The following is a 20,303-nucleotide window of genomic DNA, read 5'->3' as shown; positions in this document are numbered from 1 at the left end:
CATGTTGAAGGGTGGAACATGCCCGTGAGTGGATGTTTTTTTTTAAAAACGTGTGGTGGCCGTTGCACACCAGCCACCACAGGGGCTTTTCAGAGCTAGGTCTTGGTCTAGTGGCAAGGATTAACCAGGATGACTGGAGACCAGCTCTGCTGCATAGACCTAGTGCGCACACATCGCAGAGTGGGCTGGCCCGTGCAGCCCTCGCCTCTTCTGGGCCCAGAGCCAGGCGGGGAGTACCAAGGAGCAGGCTTCAGATTGAGATGGAGAGCAAGATTTCAAGCACAACAACTGTCATATTAAACAATTCATCAGTTTAGTGTAGTGAAGGTAGCTGAAGGATACAGGTTGAAACGGGTAGCAGTGCCACCTAGTGTGTGAAACATAGAAAATAGGTGCAGGAGATGGTCATTTGGCCCTTCGGGCCTGCACCACCATTCAATAAGATCATGGCTGATCATTCCCTCAGTACCCCTTTCCTGCTTTCTCTCCATACCCCTTGATCCCTTTAGCCGTAAGGGCCATATCGAACTCCCTCTTGAATATATCCAACGAACTGGCATCAACAACTCTCTGCGGTAGAGAATTCCACAGGTTAACAACTCTGAGTGAAGAAGTTTCTCCTCATCTTGGTCAAAATGGCTTACGCCTTATCCTTAGACTGTGACCCCTGGTTCTGGACTTCCCCAACATCGGGAACATTCTCCCGTCAGAATTTTATATGTTTCTACAAGATCCTCTTTCATTCTTCTAAACTCCAGTGAATACAAATCCAATAGCAAGAACGTCCTTCCTCAGATTAGGAGACCAAAACTGAACACACTATTCCAGGTGAGGCCTCACCAAGGCCTTGTACAACTGCAGTAAGACCGCCCTGCTCAGATACTCAAATCCCCTAGCTATGAAGGCCAACATGCCATTTGCCGCCTTCATCGCCTGCTGTACCTGCATGCCAACTTTCAATGACTGATGTACCATGACACCCAGGTCTTATTGCACCTCCCCTTTTCCTAATCTGACACCATCCAGATAATATTCTGCCTTCATGTTTTTGCCACCAAAGTGGATAACATCACATTTATCCACATTATACTGCATCTGCCATGCAATTGCCCACTCACCTAACCTGTCCAAGTCACCCTGCAGCCTCTTAGTAACCTCCTCACAGCTCACACCGCCACCCAGCTTTGTGTCATCTGAAAACTTGGGAGATATGACACTCAATTCCTTCATCTAAATCATTGATGTATATTGTAAATAGCTGGGGTCCCAGCACTGAGCCCTGTGGCACCCCACTAGTCACTGCCTGCCATTCTGAAAAGGAGCAGTTTATCCTGACTCTCTGCTTCCTGTCTGCCAACCAGTTCTCTATCCACGTCAAAACATTACCCCCAATACCATGTGCTTTAATTTTGCACACTAATCTCGTGTGTGGGACCTTGTCACAAGCCTTTTGAAAGTCCAAATACACACCACATCCACTGGTTCTCCCTTGTCCACTCTACTAATTACATCCTCAAAAAATTCTAGAAGATTTGTCGAGCATGATTTCCCTTTCATAAATCGATGCCGACTTGGACCAATCCTGTTGCAGCTTTCCAAATGCGCTGCTATTTCATTTTTAATAATTGATTCCAACATTTTCCCCACTACCGATGTCAAGCTAATTGGTCTATAATTCCCCGTTTTCTCTCTCCCTCCTTTTTTAAAAAGTGTTGTTACATTATCTACCCTCCAGTCCATAGGAACTGATCCAGAGTTGATAGACTGTTGGAAAATGATCACCAATGCATCCACTATTTCTCGGGCCACTTCCTTAAGTACTCTGGGGTGCAGGACTATCAGGCCCTAGGAATTTATCGGCTCTCAATCCCATCAATTTCCCAACACAATTACCTGACAAATAAGGATTTCCTTCAGTTCCTCCTTCTCACTAGACCCTCGGTCCCCTAGAATTTCCAGGTGGTTATTTGTGTCTTCCTTCGTGAAGACAGAACCGAAGTATTTGTTCAATTGGTCTGCCATTTCTTTGTTCCCCATTATAAATTCACCTGATTCGGACTGCAAAGGACCTACGATTCTCTTCACTAATCTTTTTCTCTTCACATAGCTATAGAAGCTTTTGCAGTCAGTTTTTATGTTCCCAGCAAGCTTCCTCTCATATTCTATTTTCCCCCTCCTAATTAAACCCTTTGTCCTCCTCTGCTGAATTCTAAATTTTTTCCATTCCGGAAGTTTGCTGCTTTTTCTGGCCAATTTATGCGTCTCTTACTTGGATTTAACACTATCCCTAATTTTCCTTGTTAGCCACAGTTGAGCCACCTTCCCCGTTCTATTTTTACTCCAGACAGGAATGTACAATTGTTGCAGTTCATCCATGTGATCTTTAAATGTTTGCTATTGCCTATCCACCGTCAGCCCTCCAAGTATCATTTGCCAGTCTATTCTAGCGAATTCACGTCTCATACCATCGAAGTTACCTTTCCTCAAGTTCAGGACCCTAGTCTCTGAATTAACTGCGTCACTCTCCATCTTAATAAAGAATTCTACCATAGTATGGTCACTCTTCCACAAGGGGCCTCGCACAACAAGATTGCTAATTAGTCCTTTCTCGTTACACATCACCCAGTCTAGGATGGCCAGCCCTCGAGTTGGTTCTTCGACATATTGGCCTAAAAAACCATGCCTAATACACTCCAGGAAATCCTCCTCCACCGTACTGCTACCAGTTTGGTTAGCCCAATCTACATGTAGATTATAAAGTCACCCATAACTGCTTTACCTTTATTGCACGCATCCCTAATTTCCTGTTCGATGCCATCCCCAACCTCACTACTACTGTTTGGTGGTCTGTACACAACTCCCACTAGCATTTTCTGCCCTTTGGTATTTCGCAGCTCTACATATACAGATTCCACATCATCCAAGCTAATGTCCTTCCTTACTATTGCATTAATTTCCTCTTTAACCAGTAACACTACCCCACCTCCTTTTCCTTTCGGTCTATCCTTCTTGAATGCTGAATACCCCTGGATGTTGAGTTCCCAGCCTTGGTCACCCTGGAGCCATGTCTCCGTAATCCCAATTATATCATATTCGTTAATAGCTGCCTGCGCAGTTAATTCGTCCACCTTATTACGAATACTCTTCGCATTGAGGCACAGAGGCTTCAGGCTTGTCTTTTTAACACACTTTGTCCCTTTAGAATTTTGCTGTAATGTGGCCCTTTTTGATTTTTGCCTCGGATTTCTCTGCCCTCCACTTTTACTTTGCTTCTTTCCATCTTTTCTTTGCTTCTGCCCCTATTTTACTTCCCCCTGTCTCCCTGTATAGGTTCCCATCCCCCTGCCATATTAGTTTAACCCCTCCCCAACAGCACTAGCTGACCAATATATTAAACATGGATAGTTTATATTTAGATTAGTATTGGTTATGACCAGGCATTACTCGCTTAGGCATGGAAAAGCATTGCAAAATCATGAGAAAGCAAGATGCAGCCACAAACATTTTAATACATTACTATTCAATCTCGTGTGGCATTACACATGGGGAAGTAAGACGAAGTGTTATCTTCAGGTGAGGCATGGTTAGAGGACAGAGGCATAATGGAGCCAGGGCACAGAGACTTTGGGCCCAAGTTTCCACAGGATAAAAAACGGGCGCCCCTCCGAGCTGGGCGCCCGTTTTTCGCGCCTAAAACGGCGCCAGAAAAAAACGCGCTATTCTCGAGCCTACACTCGCGCCGATTTTGTAAGTGGGAGGGGGCGGGTACTATTTAAATAAGTTTTTTTTCCTGCCGGCAACGCTGCGCGTGCGCGTTGGAGCATTCGCGCATGCTCAGTGTGGAAAAAAAACATTGGCACTCGGCCATTTTTGTAGTTCTTTGTAGCTGTTTAATTTTTGAAAATTTTTTAATAAAATCACATTGCCATCAGCACATCAGCACTGAGGCTTCCCTTCTCACTGTCTCCTTCCCCTCCCTCCCCTGCGCGGCAACAAGCCGCTGTCTCCTTCCCCTCCCTCCCCTGCGCGGCAACAATCCGCTGTCTCCTTCCCCTCCCTCCACGGCAACAAGCCGCTGTCTCCTTCCCCTCCCTCCCCTGCGCAGCAACAAGCCGCTGTCTCCTTCCCCTCCCTCCCCTGCGCAGCAACAAGCCGCTGTCTCCTTCCCCTCCCTCCCCTGCGCGGCAACAAGCCGCTGTCTCCTTCCCCTCCCTCCCCTGCGCGGCAACAAGCCGCTGTCTCCTTCGAACGATGGCTGAAGCACTTTCACACAGGTAGGAAGATGATTTATTTAATCTTTTCTTTGCTTATAAATGTTTATTCAGGTTGGATTTATTTGTATAATATTTGTAGAAGTATAAATAAGGATTGATTGTAGAATTTAATGAGTTCCCTTCCCCCCCCACCTCGTTCTGGACGCCTAATTTGTAACCTGCGCCTGATTTTTTAATGCGTAGAACAGGTTTTTTCAGTTCTACAAAAATCTTCACTTGCTCCATTCTACTTTAGTTTGGAGTACGTTTTCACTGTGGAAACTTTGAAATCAGGCGTCAGTGGCCGGACACGCCCCCTTTTGAAGAAAAAATTCTGTTCTAAAGTGGAACTATTCTAACTGACTAGAACTGCAGAAAAAAAAATGTGGAGAATTGCGATTTCTAAGATAGTCCGTTCTCCACCAGTTGCTCCTAAAAATCAGGCGCAAATCACATCGAAACTTGGGCCCGTTATTTCAAACCCCACACAGTTTCTTCCCTCTTCATATTGCATTCCTATGTTCACATTTATAATGGAAACTACTGATGTAAATATATCACACTGCATCACTCTCCCATTGGTAATGGCAACACTTGCACTGGGAGGAGTGGACCAATATATAATTACAGCATAACTAGCTACATCGCTGTTTCCAGTATAAATGCAATCATAAAAATTTAGAATAGGAAACAGGGCGGAAGTACAAACAGATTAATGTGTTTTTTTTAAAATACAGACAAAACGCTTGCTTATAGGCAAGCACTATTTTAAAACCTGTGCATGGCTAACCACCTAAGAAACATAGAAAATAGATGCAGGAGTAGGCCATTCGGCACTTCGAGCCTGCACCACCATTCAATATCATGGCTGATCATTCCCTCGGTACCCCTTTCCTGCTTTCTCTCCATACCCCTTGATATCTTTAGCCGTAAGGACCATATCTAACTCCCTCTTGAATATAGCCAATGAACTGGCATCAACAACTCTCTGCGGTAGGGAAGTCCACAGGTTAACAACTCTGAGTGAAGAAGTCTCTCATCTTAGTCCTAAATGGCCTACCCCTTACCCCAAGACTGTGTCCCCTGGTTCTGGACTTCCCCAACATCGGGAACATTCGACCCGCATCTAACCTGTCCAGTCCCGTCAGAATCTTACACTTTTCTATGAGAATCCCTCTCATCCTTCTAAACTCCAGTGAATACAGGCCCAGTCGATCGAGTCTCTCCTCATACATCAGTCCTGCCATCCTGGGAATCAGTCTGGTGAACCTTCGCTGCACTCCCTCAATAGCAAGAACGTCCTTCCTCAGATTAGGAGACCAAAACTGAACACAATATTCCAAATGAGTCATGAAAGATAGCTTTTTAAAAAAAAAGTTATTTTGTCCACTCTATCTTCAAAGTGTTTGGAATGTTTGTATCTGGCTGATTGGCTATGACTAGGTCCATTCTGAAACCATGAAGGTGATCATGATGGCCTCACTATACATCCAGTAAGCCAAAATACACTGACAAAATTTGCTTCATTTAACTAGATCATCTTCGGCAGTCCCTTGGAATCGATGACGACTTGCTTCCACACTAATGAGTTCCCAGGTAACTGATAAGACCAATGCGGGACCTACAGTCTGTCACAGGTGGGGCAGATGGTGGTTGAAGGGATGGGTGGGTGGGGTGCTTGGGTTGTTGTGCGCTCATTCCGCTGTCTGCTCTTGACGAAGAGACTTGGTGTTCGGCGCCTTCGTGGATGCTTCTTATCTTGGCCCAGGGATTCTCAGGTGTCGGTGGGGATGTTGCACTTTTTCAAGGAGGCTTTGAGGGTGCCCTTGAAGAGTTTCCTCTGCCCACCTGAGGCTCACTTGTCAGGTCAGTGCTCGGAGTAGAGCGCTTGTTTTGAGAGTCCATTATTGGGCATGTGGGTGATGTGGCCCGCAAGAACACAGACGGTAGTACGCCTATCCTGCCAATGGATTTGCAGGATCCTGTGGAGGCAGCGTTGGTGGTACTGCTCCAGTGCTTTGAGGTGCCTGCTGTACATAGTCCATGTCTCTGAAGGATATGGGGGCGGGTATTACTACTGTACTATACACCTTGGGCTTGGTGTCGGGTTTGAGGTCCTGGTCTTCAAACACTCTCTTCCTCAGGCGACCGAAGGCTGCACTGGCACTCTGAAGGCAGTGTTGGACTTAGTCATCGATGTCTGCCTGAGGTACGGAAAATGGTCCACGTTGTCCAAGGCCTCGTCGTGGATTTTGATAATCGGGGGGCAGTACTGTGTGGCGGGGGCAGGTTGGTAGAAAACCTGTGTCTTATGGATGTTTAGTGTAAAGCCCATACTCTCGTACACTTCGGTGAAGGTGTGGACGATGGTTTGGAGTTCGAACTCCGTGTGCGCAAACGCAAGCATCATCTGCACTCTGTAATTCAATTAAAGAGGATGGGACAATCTTGGATCTGGATTGGAGTTGACAGAGGTTGAACAATTTCCCATTTGTTCAGTAGATTAGCTCCACTCCAGTGGGGAGCTTAGAGGGCGAGATTGAGCATTGCAGCAAGGAAGATCGAGAAGAGCATTGGTGCGATGACACAGCCTTGCTTGGCCCCAGTCTGCATGTGTATTGGGTCTGTGGCGGATCTGCTGGTCAGGATCACAGCTTGCATGTCATCGTGAAGCAGGCAGAGAATGGTGACAGACTTTTGAGGGCAGCCGAATTGGAGAAGGACACTCCATCATCCCTCAGGGTTGACAGTGTCGAAGGCCTTTGTGAGGACAAAAGCAGCCATGTACAGAGGTTGGTGCTGCTCTCTGCATTTTTCTTGAATTTGCCGCGCGGTGAAGATTGTGTCCATTCTGCCCCTTAGTGTGGAGAAACGGCATTGTGACTCTGGGAGGAGCTCTAGAAGAAGATTCTTGCGTTGACTTTCCCTGTGGCCGACAGCAAGAAGACTCCTGAGTAATTACCGCAATCGGACTGGTCACCTTTCTTGAAGATGGTTACAATTACAGTGTCTGAGATCCCCTGGCATGCTCTCCTCCTTCTAAAGAAGAGAAATTAGTTGATGGATTCGCAGCATAGTGCTTCTCCGCCATGCTTTATTGCTTCAGTGGGGATTCCATCTGCTCCTGAGGCCTTGCTGTTTTTCAGTTGTCAGATGGCATTATCAACCTCATACCGGGCTGGGGTTGTGTCGAGGTGGTGGCAGGTAGCATGCTGTGGGATGGAGTCGAGGACACTCACATCGAAGACAGAATCTCGGTTAAGAAGATCTTCGAAGTACTCCTTCCAGCACTGAATGCCACTCTGGGGCGGGGATAGGGAGAACCAACTCCAACGCTATCCTCCTCCTGACGAAATGCTTCGAACATGATCTGGTCATAACCAGCACCTTGTTCCATCAGAAAGACAAGTACAAGGACTCATGGCAACACCCTCGCACCAAGCACTGGCACTAGACTACGTCATCATCCAAGCGAGGGACCGCAAGGACATCCACATCACCCGCACCATGACAGGAGCCGACGACTGCTGGACTGACCACTGCCTAATCCGCTCTGTCATTTCCTTCAATGTAGCCCCAAAACAGCAGTGACAACAGAAACGCTGGAGCACTCAAAGTGGCGCAAACCTGGTTGGAGACACCAGCAGCAGTGGGACATAAAAGCAGCAGCGCCCAAGGCCCAGCGTGGCACCGACATAATTGGAGACAGTAGTAGCAACGGGACATAAAAGCAGCTAGCTGCCCCGGGAGCAGCGCAAGTCGACCCGAGAGGGTGACAAAATCAAAGTGTGAAGTCACCGGAAACCAGATAAGCTGTTTGCTCGCCGCGACTTCCAAAATACACAACCAGAGGTCGAGTGAGTTCCGGAGGAGCGAGGTTAGGGCCCAGCAGCGAGGTCGGGAGGAGCGGGGCTCGGGAGAGGTGTAGCGAGGTCAGGAGGAGCAGGGACCAGGAGAGGTGCAGCGAGGTAGACTAGATCTTGGGCAAGTAAAGGCACAAGATTACAAGAGACAGGTGAACGCAATAGATACAGAAAAGGCTATGGGCCCCAAAAACATCACGGCTGTAGTGCTGAAGACTTGTGCTCCAGAACTAGTCACGTCTCTCGCCATGCTGTTCCAGTACAGTTACAACACTAACATTTACATGACAGTGGAAAATTGCCCAGGTGTATCCTGTCCACTGGTTGCAGTCATACACCGCACAAAAGATGATGATTGTACTTGTTGGAGGCCAATTATCCCAGCCCCAGAACATTGCTGCAGGAGTTTCTCACAGCAATATTCGAGACCCAACCATCTTCAGCTGCTTCATCAATGACCATCCCTCCATCACAAGATCAGAAATGGTAATGTGCGCTGATGACTCTAGTGTTCAGTTCCATTCACAACTCCTCAGATAATGAAGCAGTCCTGGACAATATTCAGGCTTGGGCTGATAAGTGGTGTAACATTCACATTACACAAATGCCAGGCAATGATCACCCCCAACAAGAGAGCATCTAACCATCTCCCCTTGATATTCAACAGCATTACCATTGCTGAATCCCCAAACTAACATCCTGGGGGTCATCATGGATCAAAAGCTTAACTGGACCAGTCACATAAATCTAGTGCCTGCAAGAGCAGGTCAGAGGCTTGGTATTCTAAGGTGAGTGATTCCACCTGCAAAGCACAAGTCAGGAGTGTGATGGAATACTCTCCACTTGCCACAACTTATGCCACCTAGAAGGACAAGAGCAACCACTGCATGGGAACACCACCACTTCCAAGTTCCCCTCCAAGTCACACACAATCCTGACTTGGAAATATATTGCTGCTCCTTCACCGTCACAGAATCAAAATCCTGGAACTCCCTACACAACAGCACTGTGGGATACCTTTACCATATGGACTGCAGCAGTTCAAGGCGGCAGCTCACCACCACATTAACAAGGACAATTAGTATAGGCAACAAATGCTGGCTTTGCCAGCGACACCCACATCCCGTGAAGGAATAAAAAAAAATTACAAGTGCAGACACCCCTTCTTTTACCATGACCACACATGATTTCTAGTTGTTCAGCCAACAGTACCTCAAATGTACAAGTGAGACGGTGAACACAGGCCATCTTAACTGTAAGTGACTGATCATTCTGCAACAGATTATCGTTGTATCAGTGTTAGATTGTACAATTATCCTTTAGTATGCTGCCCATTTAGTAAGATTTGGCATAGCAATATCATAGCATTTACATTTGATGTAACTTCACACCTGGCGCCTTCAAGACTGGATTTGGTTTTCATAACTGGGATTGACCCACTCGCTAGACTAGCAATCACTGTCCAACATTATAGTTGGAGCACCTGAAATCTCTCGTATCATTCTGCAGAGCATTGCCTGGCTCCTGAGCTGTGAACACAAAGCCAGCTGGGTGAGTCTTGCCTGGCTGACTGGTGGAAGGAATCTAGCTGCCCATTCGATTGCCAGGGCTCTCAAAATGATCTGCTTGTTTGCCTAAGTGCCTCAAGGACTTGCACTTCTTCTCAAGCAACCATATCCAGATATCCAAAATCACTTCCAGGAATTAATCAGTTAATATTAGTTGACAGACTATTACAAGTGGTTAGATTTTACCCACGAGCATAATTTCCAAATATCTTCTAGCTCTGAGACAAATTCTCTGCAAATACTAAACTCAGCTTTCCGTAACTTCTTAAATTTTTGTCTGCATGCTTCAGTCATTAAGTCATAAGCAATTACAATGTTTTACAACTTTGTCATCCACCTGCTCTATCAGATCAATGCAAAACACACCAAACTTCTTGTTCACTTATGATGGTTTGCTAATTAATCTTATTTTTCATCCCCTTCTCTAACATTTATCAAGTTGGAATTAATTAAATTACCTCTATGCATTATGGGCTAAATGAACTGGACCCTTACTATCAGATTCACTGTCAATTCACCCTTCTCTGCCAGTGCAAGATCAAGCAATGGTGTGTTTCTCCAGCTTCTGTTGTCTGCTTCTTTACAACCTCCAATTTTAGCATCGCTAGCTGGAATTCATATTCTTTGCCATCTCCACAGCAACTAAACATGCTAATTCTGTGTCTATATTTTTGAGCCCTTGTGGATATTATATATCTTGAAAAATAAAGTGACCAGGATCAAGCCAACTTTAATATCTGTTTTCTAAATTCAAAAAAGCTCCCAAACACACACATTTCAACAAACCCCACAAGATCTCTATTTAAATAACTTGTCTGCTCAAACACGAAGCACAAAGTGATTAATATTTGTAATAATTGTATCAAAATTAACTACACACAATGAGTAATGACATCTTTAATCCTTTGCACAACAGAATTAAAAGTAGCCAATATCATTTTAAATCTTGGGCAAAATGTTTCACTTTTGTCAGGTTCACAAAGTGGAACATTTCATAATTCACCTGTTTGATTGCAAGTACTATAATCAAAGTCTAAAGTATGAGGCATGACAAAAAAGTACAATAGTTATTCAGGCAACAAACACCTCACATTGGGCTCAAGTTTCGGACCCCCGCCAGAACGGCGCACATCTGATGGTTTGCTAATTAATGTGTAGATTTTTGTACGCTCAGAAAAACCTTGCCTATATTTTAGGAATTAGGAGAGAGGTGGGCGGTAGGGAAGTTAGGGGATTTTACAAGCATTAAACACGTCACTTTTACCAATAAAGAGCCATCATCAATAATGATAAGTAAATCAATAAATCAACCAATAAATCAAAAAAAAAATCAATAAAAAATTAAAAGTTTCTTCTCACCTACTGGCCTGCCTAATTTATGGAACAAAAATTGCGCCAAATACTTACCTTGCGATTCTCGGATATATGTTGGGCCATTTCCAGTTCGGCATGGCGCAGCAGGAGCTACTGGGGGCAGAGCTACAGCCCTGCGCCAAAAAGTGCCTGTAGCAGGGCGCAGTAGCTCCTGGCCCTCCCAGCACGTCCCGTCTCCGGGGGACGACCCTATCCCTGGCCAAAGGGACATCGTCCCTATCCCGGGCCGAGTGGCCTGACTGCCCTTACCTCGTCGGCGGCAGGGCCCGCCCGGCATCTTGCTGGAGAGGGGGCGAGCCACGCTCGAAGTCCTCAGCAGCAGTGGGGCCCACCCGCCTGGCATCTCGCTGGAGGCGGGCCCTGCCCGAAGTTCTCGTCGGCGACGGGGCCCGTCCGACCAACATCTCCTTGGGGCGGGCCCCGCCTGAGCAACTCTTCAGCAGGCTGTTGGAGAGCTCCCGGTGCTGCAGTAGGCGAGTAGAAACTTTTAATTTTTTATTTATTGATTGGTTTATTGGTTGATTTATTGATTTATTTATCATTTATTATTGATGGCTCTTTATTGGTAAAAGTGACGTGTAAAATCCCCTAACTTCCCTCCCCACCTCTTGCTCCCTGCGCCTAATTACTAAAATATAGGCAAGGTTTTTCTGAGCGTACAAAAATCTACATTTACTCCATTCTAAGTTAGTTTGGCGTAAGTTTCCGCTGCCTAAACTTGCAAAACAGGCGTAAGTGGCTGGTAACATCCCCTTTTGAAAAAAAAACTGTTCAAAAACAAAAATATTCTAACTAACTAGAATTGGAGCAAACTAAATGCCAAGAATTGCAATTTCTAAGATACTCCATACTAAACTAGTTGCTCCAAAAAAATAGGAGAAACTCGAGCCGAAACTTGAGCCCAAACCCAAGTTGAAAATTCCAAACCTTGGACAAATCTGCCACAGAATCTACTTTGCCTTGCTGCAGAAATTGATGTTGGGCTGCTACAGAATCCTAAAGGCTTGATCATAACGGTATACAACTGCATAATTGAGCAATTTTGTACAACGTGAAAATAAAAATAAGTAAACTGTTTACAATATTGTCAAATCAAAGACTATCGCTAATCAGTGTGTGGCACCACAGTATAGCAGGATGCAGGATCAATCACTAAATAGAGTTTCCAATGTCAGTTACACTATTGCAGAGGGACCATACATGGAGTCTCATTTTGGGCTATTTGTGTACGCCCCCTTGTGCCAGCTGACAGAAAACAGCCATTGGTGAATAGCAGGAAGAGGACTGGGGTGAATTAAATAATTCACTCTTAAAACATAAAGGGAATTCCATGTGCCCATTATTGTTTGGCCTCTACCATAACCCTGTCCCGATTAATTAAGCCCTGCAGAAACTAAGCCACAATAATACAGAAGTATTTTTTAACAAACAGGATTAATTTAAGACTTTTAAAATATGCAAATCATAAACACTACAGAGATGCCGCCCAAATGCCTAATCCTGAATAAAAAATTAAGCATACATTAATCATGCATTTAGTAAGTCATAGTGGATTCCTAGGTGAGAATCTGAGCACCAACAGTATTTATTGTGGAACTGCTGAACATTGATAACTCGTGGAAACCTACTTTGTGAGTTTTTGTTTAATATCTTCCACAGAACGTTCATAATTGCTGTATGCATTTTCAAACTTTGTCAGCAGTTTTTGAAAAGAATGAGTGCAGTCCTCCAAATTGGCCATAATGGCAGCCCAACCTTGATGCTGAAGATGTTCATCGTGGACCAATCTTTCACAGAATGAACAAAGCTTCTTTGCAACCTCATACATCTCCTAGCCGAGAAAACAAAAGCACAGAGCAAGTCAGCTTATTGCTATGGCAACTTAAACAAATAGATTAGAATGCATTGCAATACTTTATTATCCAAATATTTCCACTAATATGCGGTCAGTGCTTCAGATTTATATACCTCCGATAGCAATAAAAAAAACAGGAATAAAAATGATGATTTCTAATGAATAGGCTGACTAGATACTTAATATTTTTCAATCAAACAAATCAATCAATTACAGCATTTTTGTATATCTTTTTGTATATCATAGATCTAATCTGGACTGGAAGAGGTGATTTTATCATATAAAAGACATATTGCCTTTCATGATCTCAAGATGTCTAAAAATGCTTCACAGCCAATAAATTACTTTTGAAACATAGTAACTGCTTTGTATACAAACTTTGCAGCCAATTTGCACACAGTAAGTTCCACGAACGACAAATGATATAAATCACCAATTCATCTGTTTTTGGCAGTGTCTGTCGAGGGATAAATGTTGACCAGAACTGCCCAGCTCTTCAAATAGTACTACAGGATTGTTTACATCCACCATAACGGGCACATTCAGACTGAAAGATGGAAACTCCCGCAATCGTTAGTACGACACTAAAATGTCAGCCTAAATCATGTGTTTTCAGTCCTAGAGTGGGGCTTGAACCCACTATCTTCTGACTTGAGACAAGTGTGCTATTACTGAGCTAAGCTGACACTGCAGGTTAGGGAAGAAAAACGATTATATTGTGATTTCTTGATTTTTATTATATAATCTACAGAACCTGCTTGCACAGCTGATTCACATTTTGCTGAAATATAGACAGTATTTAGATGGGGATGAAAAGTGGAAGTGAATAGATTGTATAGGTGTGAAGAATCCTCAGAGTCCTCCAGATCAGGCAGTAACACAAACTCTGATGGGCAGATTCTCAAAGTACACATCAAGCCTATCTTAAGTATACAAGGTAACATATGTATTAAAATCCCTCCATGCCCTCGCCCCTCACTATCTCTAATCTCCTCCAGCCCATAACTCCCCAAGATGTCTGCGCTCTTCTAATTCTGCCCTCCTGATCATAAATCGCTCAACCATTGGTGGGCGTGCCTTCTGTTGCCTAGGCCCCAAGCTGTGGAACTTCCTGCCTGAACCTCTCCACCTTTCTTTCCTCTTTCAAGACACTCCGTAAAACATACCTTTTATAGATATGTGAAGAGAAAAAGATTAGTGAAAACAAATGTAGGATCCTTGCAGTCAGAATCAGGTGAATTTATAATGGGGAACAAAGAAATGGCAGACCAGTTGAACAAATACTTTGGTTCTGTCTGAACGAGGAAGACGCAAATTACCTTCCGGAAATACCAGGGGACTGAGGGTCTAGTGAGAAGAAGGAACTGAAGGAAATCCTTATTAGTCAGGAAATTGTGTTAGGCAAATTGATGGAATTGAAGGCCGATAAATCCCCAAGGCCTGATAGTCTGCATCCCAGAGTACTTAAGCAAGTGGCACTAGAAATAGTGGATGCATTGGTGATCATTTTCCAAAGTCTATCAACTGTGGATCAGTTCCTATGGATTGAAGGGTAGCTAATGTAACACCACTTTTTAAAAAAGGAGAGAGAAAACGGGGAATTATAGACCGGCTAGCCTGACATCAGTAGTGGGGAAAATGTTGGAATCAATTAGTAAAGATGAAATAGCAGCGCATTTGAAAAGCAGTGACAGGATCGGTCCAAATCAGCATGGATTTATGAAAGGGAAATCATGCTTGATAAATCTTCTAGAATTTTTTTTTTGAGGATGTAACTAGTAGCGTGGACAAGGGAGAACCAATGGATGTGGTATATTTGGACTTTCAAAAGGCTTTTGACATGGTCCCACACAAGAGATTGGTGCGCAAAATTAAAGCACATGGTATTGGAGGTAATGTATTGACGTGGAGAGAGAACTGGTTGGCAGACAGGAAGCAGAGAATCGGGATAAATGGGTCCTTCTCAGAATGGCAGGCAGTGACTAATGGGGTGCCGCAGGGTTCAGTGCTGGGATCCCAGCTATTTACAATATACATCAATGATTTAGATGAAGGAATTGAGTGGAATATCTCCAAGTTTGCAGATGACACTAAGCTGGGTGGCAGTATGAACTGTGAGGGGGATGCCAAGAGGCTGCAGGGTGACTTGGACAGGTTAGGTGAGTGGGCAAATGCATGGCAGATGCAGTATAAATGTGGATAAATGTAACGTTATCTACTTTGGTGGCAAAAACACGAAGGCAGAATATTATCTGAATGGCGGCAGATTAGGAAAAGGGGAGGTGCAACGAGACCTGGGTGTCATGGTACATCAGTCATTGAAAGTTGGCATGCAGGTACAGCAGGCGGTGAAGGCGGCAAATGGCCGGTTGGCCTTCATAGCTAGGGGATTTGAGTATAGGAGCAGGGAGGTCTTACTGCAGATGTACAGGGCCTTGGTGAGGCCTCACCTGGAAGTGTGTTCAATAATGGCCTACTCCTGCACCTATTTTCTATGTTTCTATGTTTCTATACCTCTTTGACCAAAGCTTTTGGTCACCTGCACTAATTTCTACTTATGCGGCTCGGTGTCAATTTTTTTTAATCGCATAATACTCGTGAAGCGTCTTGGGACGTTTCACTATGTTAAAGACGTTGTTGTTGTTGGCCTAGAAAACTCAGGATGGCTTTGCAACTTGTCCACCCTATGCCATGACATTTTTTGATTGTATCACATTAGGCTTCATTAGCAGGAAAAACACATGAAAAACTTATTAATTTTCAATATTCAAAGAGACAGCAATTAAAATCTACCTGTAGGCCAGTCACCATTTGAGCTTCACTGTATGGTTGAGCATATTCTTAAAATATAATTGCAAAAAGGTTGTAGAGGGAGAAAGAGCTGATCAAGAATTAAACTTTTGGGACACAGGAAGTAACCTTGCCAGTGGAGGAAGCAGTCTTTGCAAGAAATGCACCTGTAAGGCTGAATAAGGCAGAGTAGTCAATTGCATTAAAAGGAGCTGGAGAGGTGGTCAAGCAGGAACAAGGTGTTGCATTTGCAGTCACACAAGATATTGTTGGTGACTGATCAGGGCAATTTCAGCTTGTGGGCAAGACAAAAACAGACTAAAGGAATTCAAAAAAGAAATGTTGAGATTGGCAATGCTGTGTCCAGAATCTTGGGAGAGGAATGAAAGGTTAAGAATGGGGAGATAGCTGGAGTTCAACAATTAGCTTTTTTGAGGAGAGGGTTGCTGACATCAGTTCTAAAGGCTTGCGGCAGAGCAGGTGGAAACAGTACCCAAAGGGATTCATTCACCCTGTACCCAAGCAATGAGCAAAGAACTGTTAGTTGATTGATCAGGATCTAGATGAGCAAGAGTTCAAGGAACAGTAGCGGATATCTCGTGGAGTTGAGTCTAATACTAGCTGGGGGCCATTCTTGTCTAGTATATCATTGTAGCTGTCCCTTTAACTCAGTCACAAAACTGAATGCAGTTTAAGAAAATAGTTGCAGGATCATGCCCCCAGCCTATTTTGAAACAAATATTTGAAAGATTCACAAATGTTCCCAAAGCTGAGGGAGGAGCCAAGCCACATTCAAATAAACAAATACTGTATGGTTGCCTCAATTATGTATATGACTGCCAGTTACTTTTACTCATCAAGTTGAGATGAATCAAGGTCAAAAACATCAAAAAGGTTAGATTAGTTTAGCTGCTACACTTAGAAAGACGAATGAAGGTCCGGAAAGCTGAAGGCACATCAACAATGGTGGGGTGAAGGGAAGAAGGAACGTGTACAAGGTCAGATGAAAAAAGCTCGCAAAGGATTATAGGGCCAGAGCTAGAGTGGGCATAACCATGGAATGATTTATAGAGGATGAGGATTTCAATTGCATACCTAATAGGGAATCCAGTGGTCAACAAGAATAGGGTTGATGGTTGAGCAGGACTTAAGTTTGGGATAGTATGCAAGTGGTGGATATTTAGACAAACAGAGATTTCAGGTTGGAGGATGGTTTCAGCTGTAGAAGGGCTGAGGCGGGCAATGTTGCAGAGGTTCAAGTAAGTGGTCTTGGACCTGCATAGGATGTGGGGCTTAAAGTTCAGCTCAGGATCAAAAAGGACAAGATCATGACTGGTCTGGATCAGCTCAAGAGAATGGTCAGCTTAGAGAGAGATGGAATCAGTGGCCAGGAAGCAGAATTCGTAGCTTCAGTCATACCAATATTGAGCTGGAGGTAGCTGTGACAACATAGACTTAATGTCAGTCAAGAAGTCTGGACAGTGCAAAGGCAAATCAAAAGGAATCGTAGTGACACAGAGCTAGGTGTCATCAGCATACAGGTGGAATCTGACCCCATTCATGAGGAAAACGGTACCAAGGGCCAGCATGTAGACCAGGGAGGAGGAAGTGGATTAAGAATTTGCTTCAGCTGGATCCCTGGAGAGACTTGAGACAGTACAGAGAAAAGGGGCCATTGCCAAAGATGCACTGGCTATATTTGGAGAAGTAGGAAAGGAACCAGAAAGGGCAGCACAATGGAGCTAAATGACAGAGGAGGCACTAGGGGACAGTGTGCTCAACCATGTTAAACACTAGATAGATCAAGAACAAGGTGGCATAATGCACTACAATCACAGGCTGTTTTTGTGCTGTGAAAAGGGCAGTAGAAGAATTCAAAAAGGCTTCTGGAGAGATGAGAATGTGGATCAGAGATAATGCACTGGAAGGACATTGGAAAAGGGGCAATAACTGGAGAGGACAGATGGGTCATAAGAACATAAGAAATAGGAGCAGGAGTAGGCCATTTGGCCCCTCGAGCCTGCTCTGCCATTCAATAAGATCATGGCTGATCTGATCATGGACTCAGCTCCACTTCCCTGCCCGCTCCCCATAACCCTTTACTCCCTTATCGCTCAAAAATCTGTCTATCTCTGCTTTAAATATATTCAATGACCCAGCCTCCACAGCTCTGAGGCAGAGAATGCCATAGATTTACAACCCTCTAAGAAAAAATTTCTCCTCAACTCAGTTTTAAATGGGTGGCCCCTTATTCTAAGACTATGTCCCCTAGTTTTAGTTTCCCCTACGAGTGGAAATATTCTCTCTGTATCCACCTTGTCGAGCCCCCTCATTATCTTTTAAGTTTCAATAAGATCACCTCTCATTCTTCTGAACTCCAATGAGTATAGGCCCAACCTACACTCATAAGTCAATCCCCTCAGCTCCAGAATCAACCTAATGAACCTTTTCTGAACAACCTCCAAATACAAGTATATCCTTTCTTTGGTCAAGGGTGCAACAGCAGCAGTTTTGAGAGAGTATATAAACATCAACGACAAAATAAGATTGTGATCATTTCCAATCCAAGATGGGATCTCGAAAGATATTGGCCCAGAAATTCTGGCCTCCCGGGTCCATACTGAGTGTGTACGGACCAGGGTAGGCATCGCAAAAGCCGTTTTTCAGCACACAATGCACATGCACTGAAAACCAGCTTTTCCGATCTGTCAAGCTGGAGTTTGACAGATCCTCTGTATCTAAGCAGCCAGGACATTTGCATGGGCAAGATTGCGGTATATACCCATATCTTACCCAGCAAATGTCCTGAAAACTCTTGTGCCTGATAAAAGCAGGCGCATAGCCTACTTTTACAGGTGCAAGAGTTTTAAAATACACAAAAACTTTGAAATAAAATTATAAAAGCAAATGTTGTTAAAACCCTCCCCATTACGGCAAGTTTATATAAAATCATAATTTTAAAAACTTTTTTTTTTTAAATCAGAAATATTTTTTTTATAATACATAAACAAGATTTTAATTAAAAATACATGGTGCAATTTTTCTATTTTATTAAATTAGTGTTTTGGGTGTTTAGGGAGGGGGGTTTCTCATTCATAATAATGGGAACTCCAACTTACGGAGTTCCCATTATTATGAAGAAGAACATACTTTAACCTGGTTTGGCTGCCCAGAGCCATGTGACTGCAGCTCCAGCCCTGCGCACGTCCTGATGTGCACGCGCAGTCAGTGGAGGCCTCAGGACCGGGAACTCGCGTGGGCACAGCAGCTTCAGCTAAGTGCGTATCTTTTTTAAACTGTTTCCCTCGATCGCATGCGGGAAGCAGCCGACTGAGATTTCTGGGCCATTGTCCCAGAACTTGCAGTCCCGGTGATGGCGAACTAACAGCTTTCGCCATCATTTCACCTTTGAAACTGACCGCAACTTTAGGATTCGTGAAAATTGTTGTCCATCATTCACTGCTCCTCCACAGGCTGCACTGTAGGCCCCCTCCAAAGCAGGCAATCAGTGTAATCTGTAACCATGGAAACAGATGAAAACTGTGGCTCTTCCGCAGTAATACTGCTGTTAAATACCCCATTAAAAGTTAGACCCTTTTGGATTAGGTGTGACTGGGGTTTTAACATCGTATTGACTGCGAAACAAACACTTATGACCCTGAAAAACTCATTTTCATGTTGTGGAGTGTCAAATTTATCCATTTTAATAAAAATTAAAATGTTTAAGAAACTTTTAGAAAAAAGTTAAATAACTTTTAAAACAGTGTCTTAATTTCACGTTTGCCATAAGAGCCCCCATCTTTGTTTTGCTATCTCTAATATTTAAAAAAAAATCAAAGTGGCTTACCCACTTCCTGGCTCGCTCTAAGAATTCTATATTTTGATTGGCTGCTTACACAGCCTGTTGACATCACAGCAGCTCGCGTCAGGAATTCCCCATTAATTTATGTTGATTTCAATTACGGGTCGGAAAAGTTGAACTTCTCATCACTCAGATCACGAGATCTTTGTGGGAAGCTTACTTCAGGGCTAGCAGTGAATGCCTTTGCTTCACTGCTGACCGCAAATTACGAGCCATTAATTCTAAGATACAGGAACAATCTAATTTTTGATTCAAATCAGCACCTAAGGATCCTCAGGGATGCTAACATCAGTGTGGAAGCCTATTAAAAAGGACAAAAGGTCACTTTGCTGTTATGAAGAAAGATGGGGAAAAAGCAAAGTCGTAATGTAGGTCAAACTGAATGTAAAAGACATGTCCGATCACTGTTGCTTCATGGTTCAGAACTCCAAGGCATGCAGGGAGGCAGGGCTCCAATCCACACCGACCGATCACAGAACACTCTGGAAGGGAATCAGCCTCATGGTGGGCATGCCTCTTTATATGGCGCATTTTCAAAGGACCTGAATTATGCAATTGCTAATTAATAAGCTTAGTATTTTATTTTTTTATTTATTCATGGGATGTGGGCGTCGCTGGCAAGCATTTATTTTCCATCCCTAATTGCCCTCGAGAAAGTGGTAGTGAGCCGCCTTATACAACTGAGTGGCTGGCTAGGCAATTTCAGAGGGGAGTTAACAGTCAACCACATTGCTGTGG

The 20,303-nt window shown here is 44.0% G+C and overlaps 1 protein-coding gene across 5 annotated transcripts in view; it reads right to left on the bottom strand.

Annotated features, from left to right (window-relative positions):
* rb1cc1 (RB1-inducible coiled-coil 1) overlaps window positions 1-20,303 on the bottom strand; it is a 251,120-nt gene that overhangs the window by 178,769 nt on the left and 52,048 nt on the right. For 4 of the 5 annotated variants that reach the window (XM_070892346.1, XM_070892352.1, XM_070892360.1 and 1 more), the window contains one exon: window positions 12,687-12,889. The exons of the other annotated variant lie outside the window; for it this stretch is intronic. In XM_070892346.1, the coding sequence (XP_070748447.1) occupies window positions 12,687-12,889 (203 nt within the window). The remainder of the gene's footprint in view (window positions 1-12,686; window positions 12,890-20,303) is intronic. 5 annotated transcript variants of the gene reach the window in all.

This window comes from Pristiophorus japonicus, chromosome 1 (assembly GCF_044704955.1).
Source record: "Pristiophorus japonicus isolate sPriJap1 chromosome 1, sPriJap1.hap1, whole genome shotgun sequence".
Classification (NCBI taxonomy): Eukaryota; Metazoa; Chordata; class Chondrichthyes; family Pristiophoridae; genus Pristiophorus; species Pristiophorus japonicus.
The sequence above is the reverse complement of the archived record's forward strand: the minus strand, read 5'-3'. Positions and strand labels throughout refer to the sequence as shown.